Source organism: Aricia agestis, chromosome 21 (assembly GCF_905147365.1).
Source record: "Aricia agestis chromosome 21, ilAriAges1.1, whole genome shotgun sequence".
NCBI classification, from domain to species: Eukaryota; Metazoa; Arthropoda; class Insecta; order Lepidoptera; family Lycaenidae; genus Aricia; species Aricia agestis.
The window spans coordinates 2755360-2780728 of NC_056426.1; the positions used below are offsets into that span (position 1 = coordinate 2755360).

Here is a 25369-nt window from a genome sequence, read left to right on the forward strand (position 1 = left end):
CTTCCATTGTGTGAGGCGTCATGCAAGTCTGTCAATTCAATACAGAAATGCATCTACGCGTCGCGTTACGGTCAGGGCCCGTACCACGAAACGGTTTTGAGACTCCAAACAATCGGACGAGAATGACACATCCTGCTTTAACAACGTCATTTCACGTTTGTTAGAGTAGGACGCAACATTGTCGTACGATTGTTTGAGTCTCAAAACCATTTCGTGGTACGGGCCTTAAATTGGCCTTTAGGCCCATTAGGCATGTAACACAGTAGGACAGAGAACGGCCCGACTCAACGCTCACTTAACTACAAGTTGCGATGGAATAAAACTATTGTTTGTGTTGTCGTACGGTACTGTAACGTAGCGTGCGGGGGCCGGGGGGCCGGGATGGGGGCCGGCTGGGGGCCAGCTGTGGGCCAGCTCTAGGCCAGCGGGGGCTCTAGTGGACGTCGGAGCTCTCCTGCTTCATTTGATGGTTCGCCGGGTCCGAGGTGTTGATCGGCTGGAAATGAGAGAATTGAACGCTTAAGTAATAAATTTTAGTCATCAGTACTATCAGAGAAGTTGATTCCTAGGTAAGTGGCGGACCTAGGTAATTTGGTCGAAGTCATCCGACAGATTGAATTATCATATTCTGACCAAATAACGTAGAACGTCAACTGCCTATGAATCAATTTCTTTGATGGTACATCATCATAACATTAGGTTTTTGTTTCTAGACCTGTTAGGTCTCTACTCTCTGTCTAGACTCTAGACTTTGGCAGTAGTAAGAGCGCATCCCGCAGGCTCGTGCACCGCGGTGGTATAATGTGTACTGACCAGCGTGATGGGCGGCTGCTGCGGGGGCGGCTGCGGCGGCGGCTGCTGCGGCGGGAGCGCGGGCGGCTCGTGCACCGCCGTGGTCGAGTGGGCCGCCTGAGCGCCGCCGTAGTACCTGTCATTATATAACAACAATTAATACAAATGATATTAACTTATGTACTCGTTGGACGTGGCCTGTGCCGGCAGTGGTAGTGACTAGTCTAGACTAGTTCCACTTAGCGTTAAAAACGATCAAAACGCTCAAACAAAGTGGAAGGCATTTTGAGCGTTTTGATCGTTTTTAACAATGACATTCTATGTTACTAACGTAACTAGATTGGCAGATTACGGCAGCAACGCGTTGCCACTTTCGAAGATGCCTGCAGGCATATCTGACTTATTATAAATACATAATGACATATTAATGACTTGACATCGTCTTTTGAACTATCAAGTGGTTACTGGTTACGCGTTTCTGAGAATCGTTTGTAAGACGTTGCTACTCTAGTATTTTAGAAACTCATTGGTTTTTAACGCTAAGTGGAACGTGGGGTGAGGCTTGTGTCCTATTTTTTTATCGGTAATAAAAAAAATCTTCTCTTATTATAAATAATTTGTCTCGGTGTTTGACTTATAGCAGACATTCTCGGTCATGACCAATATTGTAACTTTGTTCGGATCGTCACTTATTTATGTCAACCCAACAATACAGTACCCGCTGCCATTGATGCCCTCGCTGTAGCAGCCGGCGCCGACGACCGCGCCGACGCCGCCGCCGACCGCCGCCGCGCCCATAGGTGGCGCCACTGGAGCGAGCACACGCGCGTTCTGAAATACAAGTCAGTAAAAGTTATGTTAGTGTTTCTTACAAAGTGACATAATTGATAATTATAGGCGTGTTTATAAACTTGTACAGCTGAGCAAAAAAGAGTGGGTTTTAAATGAGGGCTCTTTTCTTTTACTATAGACAAGCCTACGCTGCTATGCTTACAAGTATTATGTTGCCATAAATATAAACTTAGTTCCAGCTGTTACCGCGACAGACTCTCTTTTGCCAAGGTGTATCGTCAGTTTCACGTATTTGACTTTACTTTTTGTTGTTTATTACACACGGACTGAAGAAGATTGCATTAAATAAATTCGCCATGAAACGGCGACGTAGAATGCCAAAATTACATTGCATTATTTGGGCAGCTTAAATTCGGTCGGGCTTAAGTTCAGCGGCTAATTATTTTGTAAAATAATAATTAAGGGTGGGTTGCACCAGCGGCTTGGTTTAACTTTAACCTTAACTTTGACCGGAGACATTGACAGATGACAGCTGGTCCAACAAGGTTATAAATGAACGTGGGCGGGGGCGCTGCTGGTAAAGGAGAACTGTCAAAAATGGCGTTTTTGTATGATGACAGCGTTAGTTCCTTTTTTCGCCACGTGCATTTAAAACCTTGTCGAGCTCTATGGTTTAATATGGCATCTTGATGGCGTCCATTTTTAACTTTAACAAAAGATTTGACATTTTGCATTGTAGTTACAGTTACAGTTATAGTTAAAGTTAGTTGGTGCAACCCAACCTTAGTCTCTTACTTTATTACTTCTGCATTTATGGTGTGTTAAGATCGCTGAATATGTTAAATAATGTATGTAATTAATTGCACTGTAGGTTCTTGGTGGAAATAAAATGTGCAAGTAAATTGTGTTTTATTATATTATTATGTAGGAGACTTAGATCATACACTATAGACTTTGATCATATAATGTTATATTATGTAGGAGACTCAGATCATACATTTATAGACTTTGATCATAATATATATACGCACCGGCGCCGTCCCGGCTAGGAAGTAGTCCTTGTTGACGCAGTTGCGGAGGCCGTCGGGGATGCGGCCGACTATCGCGCGCCGTATCTCGGACGCGGCCATCTCACGCAGCTCCTGGGCGGACGCGTCCGAGTAGAAGGCGGCGTGCGGCGTGCACAGCACGTTCGGCGCGTCCTTCAGCGGGCCCTGTGAAGGGTGCACGTTGTAGTCGACGATACTAGTATAACTTATGACATAAAAGTGCCACAATATCGTGTGTTGCTCTGATTAAAATATTAATGTATCGTGGTCCAGTGGCTATAATATGATAATAAATAATAATAATTTATGAGCATAATATTTTTTTCTTAAAGGATGCGGAGCGATCATGAAAGATGTCTAAATGATATTATGTTTTATGCCAGATTAGGTTATGAGAGTAAAGGAATGGAAAGTGCTCTTGTGTACTGCGCACACACTTGGGCACTATAAAATTACTCCTGCGTACCTGGCCTGGTTTCAATGAAACCGGCCACCGTCACTGCAACCGGTGTGGTATTATTATTATTATTAATAAGAATTAAGAATCCCTCTCTACACCCACCTGGAATACATTGAAGGGCTCGTTCTCGTGCACGTCGAGGGCGGCCGCGCGGATGCGGCCCTGCTTCAGCGCCGCCGCCAACCCCTCGTCGTCCACCAGCCCGCCGCGCGCCGTGTTCACCAGGAACGCGCCTGCAATAGGAAATGGACTTTAGAGCAAGTGTATGTAGGTGTTAATTTACATTGATAAACAAAAAGATCACATAGTCGCGTTTTACTTATGCGCGAACCTCCTGTTCTTCCGGGATAAACATTATCCTATATCAAGTATATTCCATTATTATAGTCATCTATGTCGGTTTTTTTTTTAAGTGTAATAGTGTAGTAGTGAGTCTAAACAGACATAATTTTCATTATTAGTATGGATATTTGATATGAATATCAAATATGTACACACAACACATACAATGTTATTATATCATTCGTTTAATAATAAATTTAAAGATTCAATAAGTCTTGTTTCATATTCTTACATTCCTGAAAGTGATATTGTCAGAAGCAACATACCTGGGCGCATTTGTTTTATAGTAAACTCGTTAATCAGGTGGTGATTGTGCTCGTTTAGACTGCAGTGCAGTGATACACAGTCACTCTGAAATAGGAGATCCTGAAATCATAAATAACACATTGTTAAAACTATTCCTGTTCATACATATCACTCAACAATACATGCTAAACTTGTCTTGTTAAACTGATCGCACATTTGTCAGTATCGTACGAGTCGAACGATTCGCATAGTACACGAAATGCGAGGTTTCACGTCATTTCATACAACGTTTGATATTCTAAAATGCACCATATTCAATTCTAAAATAATATATTCTACTGTGACGTACAGCAAAATCCATTAATAAGCTTTCACTATGATGATTTATAAAACAAATTAAAATTATTATAATAGCAAGAACAGTGCAGAAACAGTAACACCATATAAAACATTAGCAGACTTTCTAATTCAAAAATAATAATAATAAAGGTGAATACCCATTAGTCTCATCCCTTTTCTAGCAGAATGGGACCGCCGGGGAATTTTAAGGTTAATATAAAATGTTCAACCAATTTTCAGCTCTATGCAAATTTTTCACTGGTCGAATGTAGATTGTTTCTGGATAATAAAAATACCTGTAACGTATAAACCCTAGTCAACCCCAGCGACTTCTCAATACCGTCGGGCAGGTAGGGGTCGTAGAATATGACGTTGAAGCCGAACGCCTTGGCGCGGAGGGCGACCGCGGAGCCGATGCGGCCCAGGCCGACTATGCCGAGTGTGTCGCCGCGGATGCGCGCGCAGCCCGCCGCCGCCTCGCGGACTTGCTCCGGACCTGAAGTGTATAGGGGACGTGGGTTAATTACAGTCCAGAATCTAGATGACTGATGCACTATGAGAGAAGTTGAAGCACAGGCAGATTGCGGACCTACGTATTTTGGTCGCGTTTATTTCAAACCTAGCCGACAGATGACGTCTTACGTTAAGTTGACAACCGATACGATACGATACGGGTATGGTTGATACGATAATCCGACCAAATGGTGTAGGTCCGTCAACTGCCTATGAATCAATTTCTCTGATGAAAATCATCGAGGAAATTGATTCCTACTTCCTAGGCAGTTGACGGACCCGCGTCATTTGGTCGAGTTATGTGAAGGAAAGGAAGGTTTGACGTAACGCGACCAAACTACGTAGGTCCCCCATATGCCTGTGAATCAACTTCCCCGATGGTGTATCACCACTCACCTGTGAACTTCTTCCCCTCGCGCACCATGTTCGCCAGCCAGTACGTCCGCCGGTACAGGTTCAGTATGAGACACATCGTCGTGTCCGCCACCTCCTCCACGCCGTAGCCCGGCACGTTGCACACCGCTATGCCTGCAACCGTGACAGGGGAAACAATTAGTAAACAGATTTATGTATAAGCAGCACTAAGCAGTATAGGCTATGGCCTATGAGGGGCAGCATCCTAGGATGGCGTTGGCGGCAGAGTTCGTACATAGGGACGGCAAAATTAAAGTGGCATGTGCTCTGTACTCATAAAAAATATAGACCCGTGCCTAGGTCACACTCAGAGACATTTATGATTATGAAATGAATGAAGAGTTTGATAGATGATGTATGGGGCTTATGTCAAAATCTTCAATTAATTGCAATTAAGTGTAACTATTCGTCTCTGAATGCAGCAGTAAGTGTTAGTCAGAGCCTTTCGCCAGCGATAGTTATTATTAAGATGATGAAGTTCATTGGAAAAATGTTTGGCTCATAATATTAGTCGTCACCTGCGGCTATTTAACCGACTTCAAAAAACGAGGGAGGTTTCTCAATTCGACCGTATATGATATTTTTGTATGTTCGCGGATAACTTCGCCGGTATGTGAACCGATTTTGATGATTCTTTTTTTGTTAGAAAGAAATACTTCAGAGGTGGTCCCGTGATGAGGAGTCATCATCATCATCACTCACCCAGCTCGCCGGCCGCTTTGACGTCGATGTTGTCGACGCCGGACCCGATGCGCACGATGATCCGCAGCGCCTTGAACTTCTCCAGGTCCTCCTTCGTGAGGATGATGGTGTGCCACATCAGAGCTCCCACCGCCTCGTTCAGCACCTGATGATAGAAAGAGAGAGGTGATTACTTTACATATAATTTTTTGTTTATCATTAAGAAGACCAATAATCTTGTGGGAATAGGAGTAGTAGCCGTAAAGGAATATCTTCCGACCGAGCAGTCGCGGTTTGCTCGGTTGTATACAACGTGTAACAAGACAAAGTTATAACTTAGGCTGTGCATGTGTCCCTTGTATAGTTCACCGCGAAAATAGTTGCTGCTGTTGAAAAAAAATACTCTTTCGGCGCTGCTAATTTCACAGATTACTCTATACAAGGGACAGATACGTACCCGAAAATATTATCACTATGTTTTGTTACACATTGCATATGGTTGCACCTATAAAACTTCGATAGCGCGATGTAGGATTGAGGCGCTAATATACCACCAAAAATTAACGACACTTGAGGATGATTTTGTCGAAACCGGTTGTGTAACACTTTAAAATTGTAATAAAATATATCATAAAAAGCTTAAAAAGCTTTAGTACTATAAAACATGAATTTCCACCGAGAATTTCTTTTCGATGGGTTAGTTCCAGAACCGGTGGTAGGCCTCATGTAGACGTTCTAAAAGTGTTCTGAATTCATTTCAATCTCACCTTCTCGTGTATCTCGGATGTGGACTGCGCGTCGCAGAAGGCGACCGTCGCCACGTCCTTCAGTATCGGCATCTCCACCGTGCAGTCCCGCCCGTCCAGCAGCGCCACCAGGGGCCTGAAACACACAACATATACGTCAACAACATGTAACAGGGGCCTGTGACATCGACACCTTAGCCTCCTCATCGAGTACATCATCCACATAATGATGATAGTATCATGTTGATGGTATGATGATGGTTATCAACTATCATGATGGTAAATAAACAAAACAACACGTAACTTTTGTAGTCGGCGCAAAGTAATATTGACAATCACGAATGTTGCCAATCAAGAGGTGCACAATCAGTTCCCTACCTAAATTCATCTTGTATTTTTATTAAAGTTGTAAGGAACTAAATTAATTCAAATTTTCAAATCTTTAATTGAAACGATAATCAGCTTTTCCTTAAAAAGAAGGCACTACATGAATAAACTACTAAAATAACCATCTTCATATAACTAAGAGGCAACCAAAACCGCGTCGTTAACGCAACATTAAGACACGATTATTCACAACTTGAGCTATAAATCCAGACTCTATTCAGTATTCCTGAACTCATCGCACTAACTTCTAAGACACATATGTTATTGTTGGATTTTGAACTCTATTCTCATAGCAGTAAGGTTTACTTTAGTACAAACTTATAGTACTCAGCGTGCAAGGAGATAATTCTGAATTTAGAACTCTATGCCCATAAGGTTAAGGTACACTATCGAAATAAATCTTAGGTTATTCAAGAAGCCTGCAAGAAATTATTGCTCGATTTGCATCTCTTTATCGAGGTCATAAGAAACACATTTATTTATTTATTTATTTGGTCTGCCAACAGGTCTACATCTTATAAAAAACTTATTTCACTAAGATTACAACACAAACCTCAGCATGCAAATAATAATATATTTATAGCGAAATTGCTTTTATGCGGTAGATGATGACAATATCGCACATTAAGTTGGGTAGGGGATTTCTGCTAGCACTCGCTTATAAGGAGCAAGTTTGTGAGCGGTAGTGTCAACATCGAACTCCTTGTACAGCTTGTTATGGTCTCGATATATTCTCGGTAGCATGCTATGATGGCCTAAATTGGTTCTTTAACCCTTTACAGAAAACACCTCTCGCTTTCTAGAGTTAGGTCTTGGAACAGAAAACATTATTCGTGACAGGAAGTCAGGACTGTTATATAAGTTATTTAACATTTTAAAAAGAAACATCTGATCAGTTATCCACCTAGGATGCTCAAGTTTCTGGATATTGAAGTATTCTAATCGTTCGTCATATGTATTTAAAACATTATACTTTTTTTGGTGAATTGTTAAAAAGAATAAGAATTTTCGTTGAACCGCTTCTATTCTATGGCATTGATAGTGTGGACTCCAGACCGGGGAACAATACTCCAATACCGTTCTCACAAGCATAAAATATAATAATTTAAAGGGCGATGACGTTTTAAAATCTTTACAGTTCCTCCAGATAAAGCCCAGCATCTTGAGAGATTTAGTCACTATGGTATCAATGTGGTTAATAAACGTTAAGTTTTCATCAACAATTACACCAAGGCCTCGCACCTGGGATACCCGATCAAGATTTACATAATTAATGTGATAAGAAGAAGCGATAGTGTTCTGCTTTTTCGAGAATTTAATAAAACTGCATTTTTTAGCGTTTAAAGGAAGTTTGTTAGTTTCGGTCCAAATATGTATTTGATCTAGGTCTAGCTGTAATTGAATGATGTCAAGATTGCTCGTTAAAATTTCTAGCACACAAACATACATACAAACTTCTAGCACAGATACCTCTTTCGTCGACTTGGGGCTCTACGTCAAGGACATAAGGTTCATTATCAGGACATAAGGTTCATTATCGCACGAACTGCGAGTACAGCGGTGCACAATTTGTTTGAATTCCGAGCGCGAATGTACACGGCTCATTAGGCGCATTCAGTGGACGCGATTTATCGCGACTGTACCGGGAATCAGCTAATTAGATTTCCGTACCCAAAGGGTAAAGACGGGACCCTCTTACTGAGACTTCGATGTCTGTCCGTCTGTCTGTCTCCAGGCTGTATCTCAAGAACCGCTATAGCTAGACTTCTAAAATTTTCACAGATTGTGTATTTCTGTTGCCGCTATATCAACAAATACTAAAAACGAAATAAAATAAATATTTAACATGATACAACAAACGTGTTTTTTTTCGGCCTTTTTGGCTCTAAGTATATAAATAATGGAAACAGCCTGCCTGTTTCCATTATTTATATATTGACTTGAATTTTTCACAAAGTATACTTTAAAAGTCTAAAGGGCCCCAAACAGGTCGCCGGCAGGACGTCGCCTGACAGTTAATCGGAAAAGACGACAGACTCACAGTTCCCCTGACGATTTTGTATCGACGGTCAATGACTGTCAGGCAGCCTACCGATCAGAGCCTGCAGGCGGACTGTTAATGTGTAGGACCCTTAACAATCACAATATCATTGCAATGTGACGCGTCAATGCAATATGCCCTAAGTCCTAACACGGAAAAATGTTGATGATTTAGCTGACAGGTCAATGCACAGGCCATACCCTAAGAGCTATAAGAGGCCTAGAGTCTATATTATAATCTTAATATTTAATAAGTTAATGTTGGCACTTGGCATCCACGGTCCACCAAAAAAGGATGAATAATCATATTGGGTTAAATAGAGAATAAAAGTTACTATTCCAAGAATACTATCAACAATCATTGTGAAATTAAACCCATACAAGAATACGTTATAATTAATTGAACCTGTCCAGTCAACTAAGTCAATTTGATTAAACAAAACTACTCCCAATCAACCAGCCTGACCGTATTATAACGGTATAATTAAAGCACTCCCCCTTCCCTCAAGCGATTAAACTAACAATTTAAGTTCTGTACGGGGAATTATAAAGCGGTTTGTCCACTGCCGACGTCAACGGACCGTCCGCGTCACCGAGAACGAGATTATATTGGGCCGATAAAATGCTATCGTATGCCTAGGGCCTAGGTCCTATGCCAAGGATGGCGAACCTTTACGTATTAATGTGCCCATTTTCTGAAGAAATCTTCAGAGTCGTAAACGTGTAATTCTTAATTTTTTGTGAATGATCTATAACCTGCATTTTTGTTCAAAATAATTTCGATACTAGTTTTGCGTACTCAAACTTTTATGTCGTGTGCACTGCCTACTGGTGGTACGCGTGCCATTGGTTCTTCATCCCTGACCTAGGCTAATAGGTACTTTCATTTTGCTCTACGCTTTTGGTCGCTAGACCAATGTCTGTAGAAAATTAAAGCCCAGGTCATAGGTCATAAAGTAACACTATGTTTGAAAATTTTTGTCGGTGACGTCCCGGCAACGGTCGTGGACACGGGGACGGGTGAAAGTTTGTTCTCCCCACGAGAAAGTAATAGGGGTGGGGGGAAGTAAGTTTAGCGGGGAATTACCCAAACTTTACTTTGGTACTCGGTGCAGACGAAAACAGATTTGACAAACTTCGCAGTGGTGTGGGGAAGCCCCCGATAGGGTTGGCAGTTGGCCCGTTCGTCAAAAATAGACTTTCGGACATTACGGTACGAAGCCGGATATTTATAATTAATGAGGATTTTGAATTTTCGTATTGCAATGACATTAAAATAAAAAAGGCAAAATTTTGTGAGTGTTTTTTTTATATTTTAAAAACTTCTCTTGATCAAATTGATTATGGTAGTAAATTAGGCTCTAGCCTCTGGAGTAGACCATAAGCTAAGTACTATTTGCGCTGAAAAATTACAGTGTTCCTGTTGGACTACATTATACGATACAAAGATCCTTACAAAAAGAAATCTGTGATCTTGAAGGTGAAATAATTGTAATTAACACTACCAAAAGCATTTCACACAACTAACAACGCTCTCTCTCTCACTAATGTACAATCAGAAATACCAGAACTGCGGGGCTAAAATGGTCGCTTCATAATATGATTCTTTTTTTTAAACGCAAAATGCAAGTCTGCTTGCAATTCATGTCTAGCAATTCGTACTAATTTAACATTTGTCAGTTTGACAGTTTTGACAATTCATTTGCTGAATTGATTGTGAGGAATTGCTAAATGTGACCATTTTAGCCCCGCTGGTAAATTTGGACCGGAAACTCAACCAAAAAGCTTAATTTCCCATTTTTTCCGAACGCGTGACAGCCCTACACTCGGGGCACGTTTTGATGGAAACCAAATAGGATTAGCGGGCAAAGAAAAGAAAAAGAAAAGAGTCGGCAAACTGAGCCAAAACGGCCGGACACGTCCCTCGGATGTGGGCGTCGCTTGAAACTAAATTGGAAATTATATCTTACATAATATTGTGGATCTTTTGTGGCGAGATTTATTATTTTGGCACTTTGAAGCTTTTAATGCTTTGGTATACGTACGTATTACAATAAAAAAAACTATTACACTGCTTCAAGCAGCGGTAATATTGCCCAAGTGTGTGCGCAGTACACAGGAACACTCTCTAGTCTCATAACCCAGTGGGACAACGACCGACACGACCGGCGAGAGATCAGGCGCAGGACCAATATTTTACATGCCCATCCGACGCACGGATTATCTTACTAGTCAGACAATCAGATGATTAGCCCATAAACTAAACTTAATAACACGTTTTTAACACGGCATCCGAGTCAAGAGCCACGCTCTAATCCACTGGACCTCGAAGGCGTTGTTCATTAGAGCTACATAATAATGCTGGTTTTCATAACACCGAATATGACACTGTGACACCGAACTTCAGGGGATAGATCAAGTTTGCAGTGGGTCTCACTCTCACCTCGACTGCAGGGGCCCGTTAGCGATGGGTCCCCTCATGCTATCCATGCGCGCTCTCTTTGGCAGCATCTTGCGTTTGTCCATTTAAAGCGGCCAAGCCGCTTTAGTCACCGCTCCGCAGCGCGTCACCTGAAACACAATAACATCTATGTAAATATACTTGTAACATCATCGCGCCTTCTATTTCATTAACATTGAAAACGAGAGAGGCAAGAACAAAATACATGGATTAACTACATCTGTATAAACAAAAATGAATTCTCAATTTTGTGGAAGTCCAGGGAAGGTTTAATTATGAGGAAAGTGATACGAAGTTCACCGGTTCATCTAGTAAACAATAAAACTGATGCCTGTGACTTACGAATTATGTAAAATAATGCTTTGTAACGAGAAGCCTTGTAAATACTCGTTTCGGTCTACATGGATGCCTTGGCAGTTGACAGAATCGGGCAAAACTTATAAATGATCAATTAATGGTCCTTATGACGGTTATACAAGGCACGACGTCTACGTTTGCCCAATGCCTATAAATAATCAACGTTGCTTGTGCATGATGACTATAATGACTATGATGTCTATATGTCTACAATAATATTTATACATCATTGAAATTGTGATAATAGGGATGATGACAAGGTCAAAGATTAGCGAATTTTGTTAATAAAATAAAGAAATCACGGTAAAAAATAAGTGTTCCCAAAATTTCAGCTTGATAGCATTTGTATTTTTTTTGTTATGCGCCTTTAAAGTTGGATATTCAAGTCGATTTTTTTTTCAATTAAATTTCATAATATTTGTATACAATTCGATAACTTATGCAATCAAAAGCAACTTTTTTTTTTTTTTTTTTTTTATTTTATTGAGAAAGCACAATACACAGTACAATCATAACAATACAAAGCTGTTGTTTACATTATTATCTAAGCTGGATTGCAACGTAATACTATGTGCATGCAACTAATCTAAATTTATTAATAGGTTAGCTCCTCTAATATAACTATAACATGATATTGTGTTGTTAAAGTATTATAAAATTGTTGTTACACTTCACAGTTGTTAGAAATAAACAAGTTATGGAGGATGTCTTTCAGACTTTTTGAAAATGAACTAAAGTTTTTATTAAAAATGTCCAATTCTGAGTAATCTCTAGCGAAATCATTGTATTGCCTGGCCATGCGTGTCAGTGGGTTAAAGTAGGAGATGTTGTTCTTATATACTTGTAGAGCAAAAACGTTAGTGCGTTTAGCCCTGCGAGCGCTATATTTAGTATTTAAGTGAATGTTTGAGAGCAGATCCGGTGATTCAATAATATAGTGAATAATTTTGTAAAAGTGTGCTAAATCAAAATAAGTGCGTCGGCTTTCAAGGGTCTGTATTTTGAATTCTGAAAGTCTGTCGTGATATTTTGATTTTGAGCGGCCCGGGCTATACCGGTAGCTAACGAGTTTGAGAAATTTTCTTTGAACACGCTCAATGTTATTTATATGTGTCTGGTAATTTGGCGACCATACAGGGCTCCCGTACTCTAAGATTGTTCTCACTAGGGCTGAATATAAATATAGAGCACTTCTTGGCTCCCTAAAATTCTTAGTTGTTCTTAGAACAAATCCCTGTATTTCATTTGCTTTGTTTATTATGTGGCTATAATGAGCTCGAAATGAAAGTTTTTCATCAAAGAAGATGCCTAGGTCTTTTATTGATTGCACGCGGTTGAGTGTTTGTCCATTGATATTATAGTTCCATATAACTTTGTAATGTTTTTGGGTGAAAGTTATTACTGAACACTTGCTAATGTTCAAATTCATGCGATTAGCTTGGCACCATTTAGATATTTTATCAATATCTTGTTGGAGCGCTTGACAATCTTCTATGTTTGCTATGAGTTTAAAGATTTTCAGATCATCGGCGTATAAAAGGCACTTGCAAGTTAATTTTGAGATAAGGTCGTTGATGAAAACAACAAAAAGGAGGGGTCCTAGATGTGAACCTTGAGGAACTCCCGATCCAACTGCAGTAGGTGAGGAGACATAGCCCTTTATTGCGACTAACTGAGTTCTGTTCTTAAGGTACGAGCATATCCACCTGTATAGGTTTCCGTGTATACCGTATGATGCTAGTTTTTTACAAAGCAGGCAATGATTTACTTTGTCAAAGGCCTTTGAAAAATCAGTGTATATTGAGTCCACTTGACCACTGACAGAAAAGGCCTGACAAAGATAATTTTTATATTCTAGTAGATTTGACACCGTTGATTTACCTTTAACAAAACCATGTTGTTTGTCAGAAAGAATTGGTTTGAAGTGATTATATAAATGGCTATATACTAAAGATTCAAAAATTTTACCAAGACATGATAAAATGCTAATGGGACGATAATTTGTACAGTTAGATTTATCTCCAGACTTATATATCGGGATTATGTGCGCAGTTTTCCATCGATCAGGGAAGATACCGCTGACTAACGACTTGTTGTAAATGATGTGCAATGGAGTAGATAGTTCTTTGGCAACTTTTGTTATGAAACCACTTTCATAAACGCAATATTTAATATACCTGTCGAACAAAGCTGTCTCCCGATGCGTACAAACTACGAAAGACTGACGTCAGTCTTTCGTAGCACTTTGTATGGAGCGTTTCGGGCAGGTCTTTTTTATGTGATATTTGAATTGTCATATCTTGGTGAATTTTTAAGCTATCAGAGTCATTCTTTCAACGATGTTTCTATTTTTTAAGTGTCCTTCAATTACCGATAAGAACAAAAATAGTCATCATGCCTATTCATGAGCCAACCAAATTTAACTAGGGAATACTCATATTTTTGACCGTAACATTATCCATGTAAAGCACAAAAACTTCATCCCTCATTAATCGCCATACAAGACAAGTTCTTGGCTTGCTCGGTGACGTTGCCACTTGCCACACTCCACGGAACCACAAAACAATGAAAGACTTATTGTCGTGCAATAATTACAATTGGCAGACTGTCAGTGTGCCAATTGTAATTATTGCACGAGATCTCGGGGAGTCTGCAGTGTGCACTAAGGGCACAGTATAAGTTACATACAGTAGATCGACTCGGTCGTTTCCTTTTAATCAAATTCGATCAACAGTCAACACGGAGAATAGATTCTAGAATAAAAGTGTAGTTTCTTGTTCAATCTTCCCATCAAACTATAAATAATATTTTCATGAAACATCAAAACCATCGTAAAACGCTTTCTTATCGGAAAACTCCAAAATGTAGTCTTACGTAGACGAAGAAACTTAGAACAGCATTCAAGTTTGACGTAGATGAGAATATTGCAGTTTTTTTGCTGTTTTAGGACATTTAGGGCCTGTTTCACCACTACTACCTGATAAAGTGCCGGATAGGCTATCCACAACTTATTTGACAGATTCTCCATGCTCTATGTGTCAAGTTAAGTGATGGATAGCCTATCCGGCACTCATCAGGAAATGGTGAAATAGGCCCTTAGTTGTTTGAATGTTGCATTAAAATAGTAGAATACTTCTCTACTGACCGGTATCAGAGATCTTTTGTCATAATATGTTTATATCTATTTACTAACTCTTGTCATTGGCTACCATCAAATCATTTACCTACATTAACCAATAAACATCGCTGTTGAATAACCTCCGATCAAAACACCTCAGAAAACAGTTTTCAAAATTATTTAAAGACTTTACGCATCCAATTCAAGCGTTCTAGTGTGGAGATGGCCTACTGTAAATCATGTATGCTGTGGTACAAGGTTGGAGGGAAGCCAAAAGCCACTACAACAGTACAAAACGCGAAATACATTGTTACAAACGTCAAAGTCATAACTCTTCGCAAAGTGCAAACGACAAATTAGAAACGACTGAACTTCACTTTAGATATCAGAGGTTTTTATAATTCTTTGTTAAACTTCTGTTATTTCCACCAATCTTAGATACTAATATTATAAAGCGGAAGAGTTTGTTTGTTTGTTTGTTTGAACGCGCTAATCTCAGGAACTACTGGTCCGATTTGAAAAATTCTTTCAGTATTAGATGGTCCCTTTTATCGAGGAAGGCTATAAATGATCACTCTAAAGTCTTTCGTAATAAAAACTTTCGTAATAGTACTTATAGTGTTAAGGTTAAAATATTGTTTCTCATGTAAGTGACATAAATTGTCTTATTGAGAATAATAAAGATCTTTAAACCGAAAGTCTAAGACCACTAGAAGCGAAGAAACAAAGGAAAGTGTAGAAAATATCGGGAAAATTATTTGAAGCCGCTTATCTCGCGAACTACTGGATGATTTTTTAAGTAATTTGGCACAGATGTAGAGTAGACCAAGTGAAAAGACATGGGCTATTTTTTGCGGGAAAATGTACGGTTTCCGTATAATTCCTAATTTATGCGGGCGAAGCCGCGCGGAACGCCTAGTTGTTAATAAAATATGTCAAGGACGAAAAACAACAAACATAGGTTTTATACTGACGTACGTATATCTGTGTTTGGCATGTATCGTTTTCGAAAGGACGAACGGATTTTGATATAGTTCTCAATAGTTATTTATTCTATAATAACTTACGTTATAATTAACTGGAAGAATTCCCGCAATAAAAAGCATCCTTTGTCCTTGCCAGTGAGATCCACTGACTACTCTACAATCTACGTCTATGGCCATTAAAAAATTATACATTAATTTCGGAGCCTAATCGATGCAATCAGACTAAACTGGTAAACATCTAGCTCCTGATGCTCACGCTTATCAGACGCGGAAACCGGTTACCTGTGTGAACCTCGTGAAAAACCTAACCGGTAACCGCACGAGGGAACCGGTCTGCGAAGACGGGTCCGACTTGTGAGACATCACTTTAGCACACTCACGACTCCATTATAATCGCCGCTATTTAAAAGCCATTAGGCGTCTGATGATGGTGCAAAAATTATACAGTGCTCCCAAAGTGATAATGCGTAAGTAGTGGATATATGTACGTTCTGGACCACTCATAAACCAGTGTAAGAAGATCTCTCTGTTGTGTGTATAATGTATGTGAGTGGTGTGTCATGTTATGTTGGTATTTGTTGAAAAAAGGTTGATTTTTAATGATCATGATCAGCGTCAGCAGGTGTAGGTGTGTGGACGGCGGCGGCGGCGACGGCTGCGGCTGGTGCTGGTGCTGCGAGCTCATGAGCGCGATGTTTATCACTACAAAATGTACGCATATCATCATATTTTTCATAGCTACGATTAAGAGCCTTATAATAGTTCTTAAAGTGTAGGTTTTTCACAATGGCAGCGGAGGTGCCTTTATTTTTTTTACAACTTTATCATTACCTAGGATATAGCTATACATTTTGGAGCGTAGTCCAATAAACTCTCTGATGATGCAACCATTACTCTCGTCTTTCATTAGACCGATTTATGTATGTAAGCACACCGACTAAACCACCGCGCGTGCTCCCGCCAAGGACAATTATCATCTTCCCAATCCTTTAAACCACCACCACAACAGAAACAAACGGTCCTATCTCCTCGACCTGTATAGAAGAAACCAGCATCCGCAAGTTGCTCCGCCGTCTGACGCATACGCTTCGGCCAGTCTTCAAAACTTCTCAATCGTTGCCATTTTGAACGGAAAATTGGAAATTCCACTCTCTCAAACACACCATCACGAAGTTCATTAATTATCGACTGTAACAACAATGATTCCCTTCCACACGTATCCATATTCATATGAAAACTAACATCCCTCACAACAATAATATTATAAAACTCTATTAATAGCACACACATCATACCTTATCATACCAGATAAGAAAAACCACTATAAAATGTTACATTGCTAGCGCGACCTAATTATGACGTCATAGAAAACATTAAACTACATTAATAAAAAATACCTCACAAGGTCACACAAGCAGTCTCCGGTTGCCTAATTAAAATAATTCAAGAAAACATCACAATAATCACGCAACACCCCCGTGACCTCCTTACCCCACCCACCAACCACCAACACCGCGCTCATGAGCTCGCAGCACCAGCACCAGCCGCAGCCGTCGCCGCCGCCGCCGTCCACACACCTACACCTGCTGACGCTGATCATGATCATTAAAAATCAACCTTTTTTCAACAAATACCAACATAACATGACACACCACTCACATACATTATACACACAACAGAGAGATCTTCTTACACTGGTTTATGAGTGGTCCAGAACGTACATATATCCACTACTTGCGTATAGTAATTTTTGTAATTTTTCCACAACGGTCGTGTTTCCCGAGCGTCGGAAGATGTCGCTGCAAACGCTGTTTTAAATTTAACTTTAAGAAAAAACACCACTTTGTGGCGACGTAGTGGCGCCAGAAGTTGCTTGGACATTAGTCCATGTAGTTATAAGCTTATAAGTTATAACTTATAGCACTTATTGACGGACCGGCGACAACGGACAGCCACCGGCTATATGACATTTACTTCTATTTCCTTTGAACAAGATGCATGAAAAAGGCCCTAAATCTCGTTTAAAAAGACTAAAGAGCCAAAGTCTTGTCAAATTGAAACAATAAAATATGTATATTAAAGCGGATTTACATTATTCCAATCCAGCGCTGGAATTCACTGGAACGTACTGCGGGGCTAAAATGGTCGCTTTGAAGAATCATGATATGAATCATTATATTATGATTCATTTTTCTAAAATCGCAAAATGCAACTCTGCTTGCAATTCATTTCTGTATTTTTGCACTGATTTGACATTTGTCAGTTTGACAGTTTTGACAATTCATTTGCTGAATTGATTGAGAGGAATTGCTAAATGTGACCATTTTAGCCCCGCTGAATTGCATTCCAATTCCATTACATTCCACTGCCCACTTACATTATGACCAATAGCAATCCAGCCGGCAAAATAATGTAAACCGTCAATTAAGTTATGAATGAAAGAATGAAATATGAATGATACTCACAATTTCTTGGCATTAGTCATTAGGGTCGTGGTTGAACTCCGCTTGTTCTAGCGCGGTTCATGTTTACCTGTAAACAAATTACAAAATTTAAGGCTTTAATTTTACACATAAAATACAATATCATAATATAAATAATGATATAATTTATTTATATATTATCATTTATCATACTATTTATATATCATAATATTTGATCCGGCAACATTGTTTTGCGTCATGACTCATGGCAGTGTTTTTCAATACTTTTTGTGATGCGGCCGCCCACGGTTACGGTATACAAAATATTTCGCGAGCCCACCCCACCCTTTCATTTTTTAACAAGTAAGTACCTATAACCTACCTAACATCTATGTTTATGAATTTTATCATTTACCCTACTCGATTCGTCAATCATCAATCTTTTGGACTTTTATTGTTTTTTTTTTTCACTAAAATAGTGTTCTCGACCTACAGGTACCCTCCAGGGAGTCGCGACCCATAGGTTGGAAGTTGGAACAATCGAAATAATAATATTGTTATGCTCGACTCTTCTCAGCTTGAATAGATAAACTTCAGTCAAGAAACCCTACAAACCAGGCATTAGTAAACAAAATAAACATCCAACCATTCATGTTTACCCCACCCTCGTAACAATGACTATGCCTCCCGCCCCACTCCGTGTTTACTCGTGTATTGAAGCGGCGCGCGTTCTCGGAAACGTTTATCTCGGCATTATCACAATAAAAATATAATACAGTAGACCATTTACTGAAATGAATGCTAAACTGAATAAAAATCGGCCAAGGTCGAATTGGACTCGTGAACGAAGGGATTCCCTACCATTTTATAACAAAATAGACAAAAAAATTCAAAAAGTTGAGTCTTTTTTATGAGAGCGAGGGGTCTTTTTTGTGGGAGACAAACATGCACGAGAACCATCTCCGTAGTAATCCAGATATCAGACAGACTGATTAAGAGGAGTCCACACCGCCCTTTTTTCCATACAAACGTTGTACCCTGTTTCCTCCCTGGATAATGCTAGTAGAGTTATAATTTTTTTCCTGAATATCTACGGCCACTAATACAATGTCCCTATGTTTTCTTTTTTTTTTCATAATTTAATTATTAAATAAGATATGAACATTCAAAAACCCAAAAAAATGGCCAGATTTTCCGCTGTGTACAAACATCCAGAAAACAGATTTGGCTAGATTATACAAAAAAAATAAAACATAGGAACACAGCTCAAGCCTTTCTTTAATCTTTAATGAAAAAAGTACTTAAATCGGTTAAGTTTTGAAAAAGGAATCAGGGGACAACGAATCGTTGATTTTCTGGATTTTCTGCAGTTGTCTCTATCGCGGTATAAGCTTGAGGTAAGGGAGACAGCTATAGATATTACACGTACTTTTTTTTTCATTTCTCTAGCCCCTGGTGTATCCTCTTAAGTGTTGAAATAACTAGTGCAGCTAAACATTCAAGTACTCGTAAGTACACGTCACATGCGTAAAACTTGTGTACATAATATTATGTTGCACGAGTTTAATTTCAAGGACACGGCCGAGTTACTGTACTGTATGTTATTTATAATGTGGTATTACGTCTCATCTTGAGTCGTCACCGGCTGACCGGGGTCGACCTTGCGATCAATAAATGATACTTTTTCACACTCGCAGGGTTGGCACTGGCCCAGTATTTTTAAAACCTGCAACTAAAACATTTTTAGGTATGATGTGATGCTTCGTGGCATTGCAGAAAGTTTAGCAATAGAGTAAAAAATATTTAATAAGAAGCTATTTTTTTTATAAGCACGGTGTTTTGTTATGTGCACAGTTGCACACTACTGTATGCAACTGTGCACATAACAAAACACCTATATCAATTACCAGAGGACACCAATTGTTTCGCTCGGGGTCCATTTTGAAAATTTGTTGAAATGAGTTGAAAAAAAAATTGAAAATATACCATCCTCATCACCTCGATGAGTGGCAGAGTCTTCCACCGTGCGTTTCTCGCGTAACTTTCTGGCGCGCACTGTAAAACTCTGGAACAAACTGTCAGCGGCAGTATTTCCGGACCTATACAGCCTGTAAACCTTCAAGAAAAGAGCGTATTCCCTCTTAAAAGGCCGGCAACGCACCTGCAGCTCTTCTGATGTTGCGAGTGTCCATGGGCGACGGTAGTTGCTTTCCATCAGGCGACCCGTTTGCTCGTTTGCTCCCTTATTTCATAAAAAAAGAGTAATAACCTTCGCGGTGTTGCTTGTTTGGAATTAAATTGGTGCAAGCTATTGACATTAAATCCTGGAGATGTTCATCAGGTCGAGGCCGAAATTAATTTTTAAGGAAGTTCTTTGAAAATGCTTGGTCCCCACACAACGGGCCGGCGCGCGGCGGTCCGGATGCGGACCGTGGTCCGCCATTTAGTGACCCCTGACCTACACCTAGTATTAAGTTAGTGTTACTACTTGCAAAACTTCCTTCTTTATTCCATATTTTTAAATAGGTCAAATGACAAATCACACAAGTGACAACCCTACACAAACGCGCCTCTCGTTCAGTTGACAGTTGACACTGCATTAATATAGCAACACACTCACACATAGACATTAATAGGGAGATCGCAGATTCGATCGCACAAAAAGTCTGTCGTCTGCAATCTCACTTAGTATACATTCACGTATTTTATACATTATTAGTATCTATTAGACATTATGAATAATTAAAATATTTGTTGTGAATGCAATCAATAATAATTAATAATTATTAATCATACTATCACATTGATTGCTCATAACTGGAGAACATCAGTCACATTTTCCGTATAAAACATATCCTATGTCCTTACTCCTTTCTCGTCTTTCGGAACAAAACATATATCTAAAACACATTTAATCAAAGTCGGTTAAACGGTGTAGCACCTCTTGGCATCGCAGACACAATAGATATTTAATTGTTATGCGGCAGCCGGCTGCCGCTTGGAGATGGGGATTGATAGGTTAAGAATAAAAAGGTAACAGATAGACACATTTTAGAATTTATAATAACGAATGTTGATTAATTAATTGCTTGAACATTTCCAGGGACTTAAATTATTATCACACTACCTACGAATAATAAAAACTAAGGAATCGTAACTCCCATACTATTACCACAATAGACATAACGACCAGTAGTTCGACTGCAAAGAGACGGACATGTTTCAATATCTGTCAAATTCGTCGGGTTTCACTAGGATTATAAACGGAATGTGCCTCGCGCTTGCTGATTTAATTTATTTTTAAATATTTAAAATAAAGATTTCAAAATTGGATTCTGACAATTTTAATCTCATGTGCCAAAACACAAACAACAATACGACCAAAGAGGAACACGTCCAGCGAATATGTCTTAGTTTTAAATTCGTAGGTAACAAGTTAACAACCCTAGCGACGATTTTCGTCATAATACGTCAAATTTAAAATTTTCAACATCAGTTCTAAGACGGCATACTCTATCATTCTGTCTACTCTGCTATTACCGTTTTAAATTTGGTTCCTTTTGATCTGTCATGTAACGTCAGCCTAGTACCGCTCAAGGTCACCTAAATATTGCAAATGTATTGAAATGTGTAGGTACACTTTTTTGACAAGTATTGTGGAGCATGTTTTTTGACGGAGTTACTATTCCTTAGTTTTTATTATTCGTAGGACACTACCATAAAAGTTAGACAAGTCTATAAACTAAAAAGGCAACGGATAGACAGACATTCTTTCGCATTTATATTATTTATTAGTACGGATATATATTTTACAACTGTTCATAACGTAAGCGCAACAAAGTCAAGGCTATCGGCGCGGGCGTTATCAAGTTCGCCGTCCATTCGTATCGCCGACTTTATGACGGATCGATGGCGGAGTATGAGGAAAGGGAGAACATGCACACTTGCATAATAATATTACTAGCCAAAAGCCGAGCTTTGTGAGGACTCGCGTCGTCACATCTTGACTGACTTATGATAACACATCTACATTTAAATAAAAATCGGCCAAGGTGCGAGTCGGACTCGCGCACGAAGGGTTCCGTACCGATACAGAGCAAAAATAGGCTAGAAATATTAAAGTAAATAAAAATTTAAGGGGGGAGCCGCCCTTAATTTTTTATTTATTTTAATATTATTATTAAATATTAAAGTACACATATAACAAAAGAATGTGTAAAAAATTCAAGTCCCTACCTCTTGCCATTAATGATATAGAGCGAAAAAGGCCGAAAAATCACGTTTGTTGTATGGGAGGCCCCTTAAATATAAATTTTATTTTGTTTTCAGTATTTGTTGTTAAAGCGGCAACAGATATACACAATCTGTGAAAATTTCAGAAGTCTAGCTATAGCGGTTCTTGGGATACAGCCTGGAGACAGACAGACGGATAGACAACGAAATCTTAGTAATAGGTAGTAGGGTCCCGTTTTACCCTTTGGGTACGGAACCCTAAAAATTACTATGTTAGAGCACAAATCAATAGGCGTGATAGTTTTTCCGTGAAGTGTACCACAAAATGTTCAGGTTGTGGGATACACTAGTTAGGTCTCACTTCGCTCGCCCTGATAAATGCGTAACTGTGTTTGTCACCTCATAACGCCCAAACCGCTGTACCGATGTTGCTGAAATTTGGTATGGCGATACCCTGATTCCCGGAAAATAACATCCTACTATCCTACTAATCCTACTAATATTATAAAGGCGAAAGTTTGTTTGGATGTATGGATGTTTGTTACTCTTTAACGCAAAAACTACTGAACGGATTTCAATGAAACTTTACAATAACATAGCTAATACATCAGAATAACACATATGCTACAATTTTAACCGACTTTCAAAATGGGGGAGGTGTTATGTTCGTTTTCTTATGTTCAACGATTACTCCGCCGTTTGTTAACCGATTTTCAAAATTTTTCTTTTGGTATATAGGGCATCATCCCAATTTGGTATTATATTCACAAAAGTGGGGATCTGATGAAGGATCCATAAGTAATCGAGGGAACTCCTCAAAATTTATAGGGAAACATGTTGTGACTTCGGTTTCGTGAGAAGTATTCTAAGCATATGCTACGAACAAGTAAGATTTTGCACCGAGGTATACCTGGTATACCGTGGTTCGGATGGTGCTGAGAGAACTCCTGATTCTTTATAGATACAAGTTTGGGAGTTTTTGGCGTTGTTTTAAAAACGGAAAGCATATGCTACTACGCAAATTACATTCATCATCATCATCACTACCATATTATACCATGCATCATCCTATGGTTATGAGTATGACTTATGAGCCTATAAAGACCCTGTTATAGGTACTTTTCATAGTCTTTTAGATCGAGTCTCGAATTTGTCAAGCGATAATTAAAAAAAATTATACCTACCTAATATTATTAAACCTGAAGAGTATAACTAAGGTCCGATATAAAAACTTATTTCTGTGTTAGATAGCTCATTTATCGAGTAAGACTATAGGTTAAAATATATCATCACGCTAAGACTAATACGACCGAAGAAACTCAGGAAAATGTGGGAAAAACGGGGGAAATATTAGAAATTATGAACTACTGGAGCAATGTTTATGGCAATATTTGGCACAGATATAGTATCTGTGCCAAATATTGCCAGGAAAATGTACGCTTTCCGTAAAATTCGTAATTTACGCGGGCGAAGCCGCGCGGGACATCTAGTAGGATATAAAAATTTACGGTTCCCGCGCGAGTCTCGGAAAAGGACCATAGGATACTTTTAATCCCGGAAAAATTTACGGTTCCTGCGTGAATTTTAGAGCAAACGGAGTTTCGGGCGACATCTAGTAGGGAATATTTTTATGGCTGGGGACATTTAGGGTCGCTTAGCATTCAGTATTCACGATGGCGCTGACTTAATTCAATAATAGAATACGTGCTCGCGAGCGCAAAATACCTACAACTCCTGTGGGCTGTGAATTGGGATGTATAACCAGATTTAAGAGACGTGTCAACAAATTCTCTGAGAACTCCAAGATTTTTGACTAAAATAGGCTTAGGTCTGACCGCGCATCACGCATGGCAATTGGCACCATGATAGATCGGAAGATTTTATTAGGCTTCTTCTTTCCAAAGCTTAGCTGCATTGAAAACGGCTAATATGAGTTGGCTCTCAACTCTCAAGATCAAATTATGTCTAAAAATTCTTTGAAGCCCTTTCTCCTGAACATCACTGCTGTTTAAAGAAACGTACGTTCTAGGTCCAACATATTGTGTTGTATCTAGGTTTAGACAAACCTAAGATTATATTAATATTATTATAAGACAAGGTTGGATATCCCGAATGCAGTTCAATGTTAAATTGGCCTTTAACTAGACCTACAGGATTGAACCGGGGGAAATTGTACCTTGACCCTTCCTTGATGAGGAAATTTGAAATTTGCTCACACGAAACACTATTTAATAGACCGATTCAGGTACATTTTGATTAGGTAATTGGGTCAAATTGTCAGACAGACTTTATATAGAACATTATACAGAATTATTGTAAACCCAGAGTCCACCCTGAGGTCTCTATAACACATAACCGCGGTTTCGCATCACATCATATTTTTTATTTTTCCAAGAGTTTTGCCGCAGACATTTGCACAGCAATGCAAATTCGCAATTAAGTATGAGAATTGAGATCCCTTAAGGCCTGATTACATCTAACGAGTAGTGGTAAGACAGTCTTCTTAGCCGAGCCCATAATATATGGTATACGTTATCGAGTGCTCGGCCGAGGACACTGTCTCCAAACTCTACCAAGTAGATGTAACCACATGGTATCACCAGAGTAGACAGAAGTCAGAACTACGGAGTTCTGTCTACTCTGACTCCGTCGACTTTAAACAAACGGGCGAATATACTAGAGAGCGGCGAGTACCACTTTCGACATTTTTCACAATGCTTACTGAATTACTACGTCAAACGTATAAAAATTCGAGATCTTCTCTGAGTCGGCGTACTCGTTAGCTGTTAGTCCTGTTTACTCTGGTATAACTACATAATATTATAATATGAAAAGGTATGCTCACCAGCGCTGCACTAGTGACGTAGTAGATCACCGATCCATGGGCGCACCGTCGTCGACACGACGCCGCTCGGCGCCACACCCACCCACACTAACACAACACACACAGACACACACACACACTGACACTACACCGTCCACCTGCAACA

General features: G+C 39.4%; 1 protein-coding gene and 1 long non-coding RNA gene across 4 annotated transcripts; one reads left to right on the plus strand and one right to left on the minus strand.

Annotated features, from left to right (window-relative positions):
* Nucleotides 1-174: 174 nt before the first annotated feature.
* On the minus strand, nt 175-25361 carry LOC121737563 (C-terminal-binding protein). Of its 3 annotated transcripts, none has more exons than XM_042129220.1 (13): nt 25225-25361; nt 18189-18255; nt 11245-11372; nt 6396-6510; nt 5650-5794; nt 4930-5061; nt 4317-4516; nt 3702-3801; nt 3196-3326; nt 2616-2786; nt 1511-1623; nt 814-928; nt 175-496 (listed from the first exon to the last, which is right to left on the minus strand). In XM_042129220.1, the coding sequence occupies exons 3-13, from the start codon at nt 11325-11327 to the stop codon at nt 434-436; spliced, it is 1368 nt and encodes a 455-aa protein (XP_041985154.1). In that variant the 5' UTR covers nt 11328-11372; nt 18189-18255; nt 25225-25361; the 3' UTR covers nt 175-433. The 3 variants fall into 3 exon arrangements, with proteins under 3 accessions (XP_041985154.1, XP_041985151.1, XP_041985153.1); XM_042129217.1 differs by having other exon boundaries at nt 2616-2798; XM_042129219.1 differs by lacking the exon at nt 18189-18255 and having other exon boundaries at nt 2616-2798.
* Nucleotides 1139-5269, plus strand: LOC121737564. Its single transcript, XR_006037157.1, has 3 exons — nt 1139-1321; nt 1353-1356; nt 5259-5269. It is a non-coding gene; the product is annotated as an uncharacterized LOC121737564 (long non-coding RNA).
* Nucleotides 25362-25369: the final 8 nt, after the last annotated feature.

Excerpts from the sequence above, each read along its gene's own strand:
- LOC121737563 (XM_042129219.1), bottom strand. The coding sequence starts at position 11,327 with ATGGACAAACGCAAGATGCTGCCAAAGAGAGCGCGCATGGATAGCATG. Across the intron at positions 2,799-3,195 it reads AGCCCTTCAATGTATTCCAG|GGCCCGCTGAAGGACGCGCC; the intron begins GTGGGTGTAGAG and ends CACCCTTCACAG. Across the intron at positions 1,624-2,615 it reads TCCTAGCCGGGACGGCGCCG|AACGCGCGTGTGCTCGCTCC; the intron begins GTGCGTATATAT and ends CTTGTATTTCAG.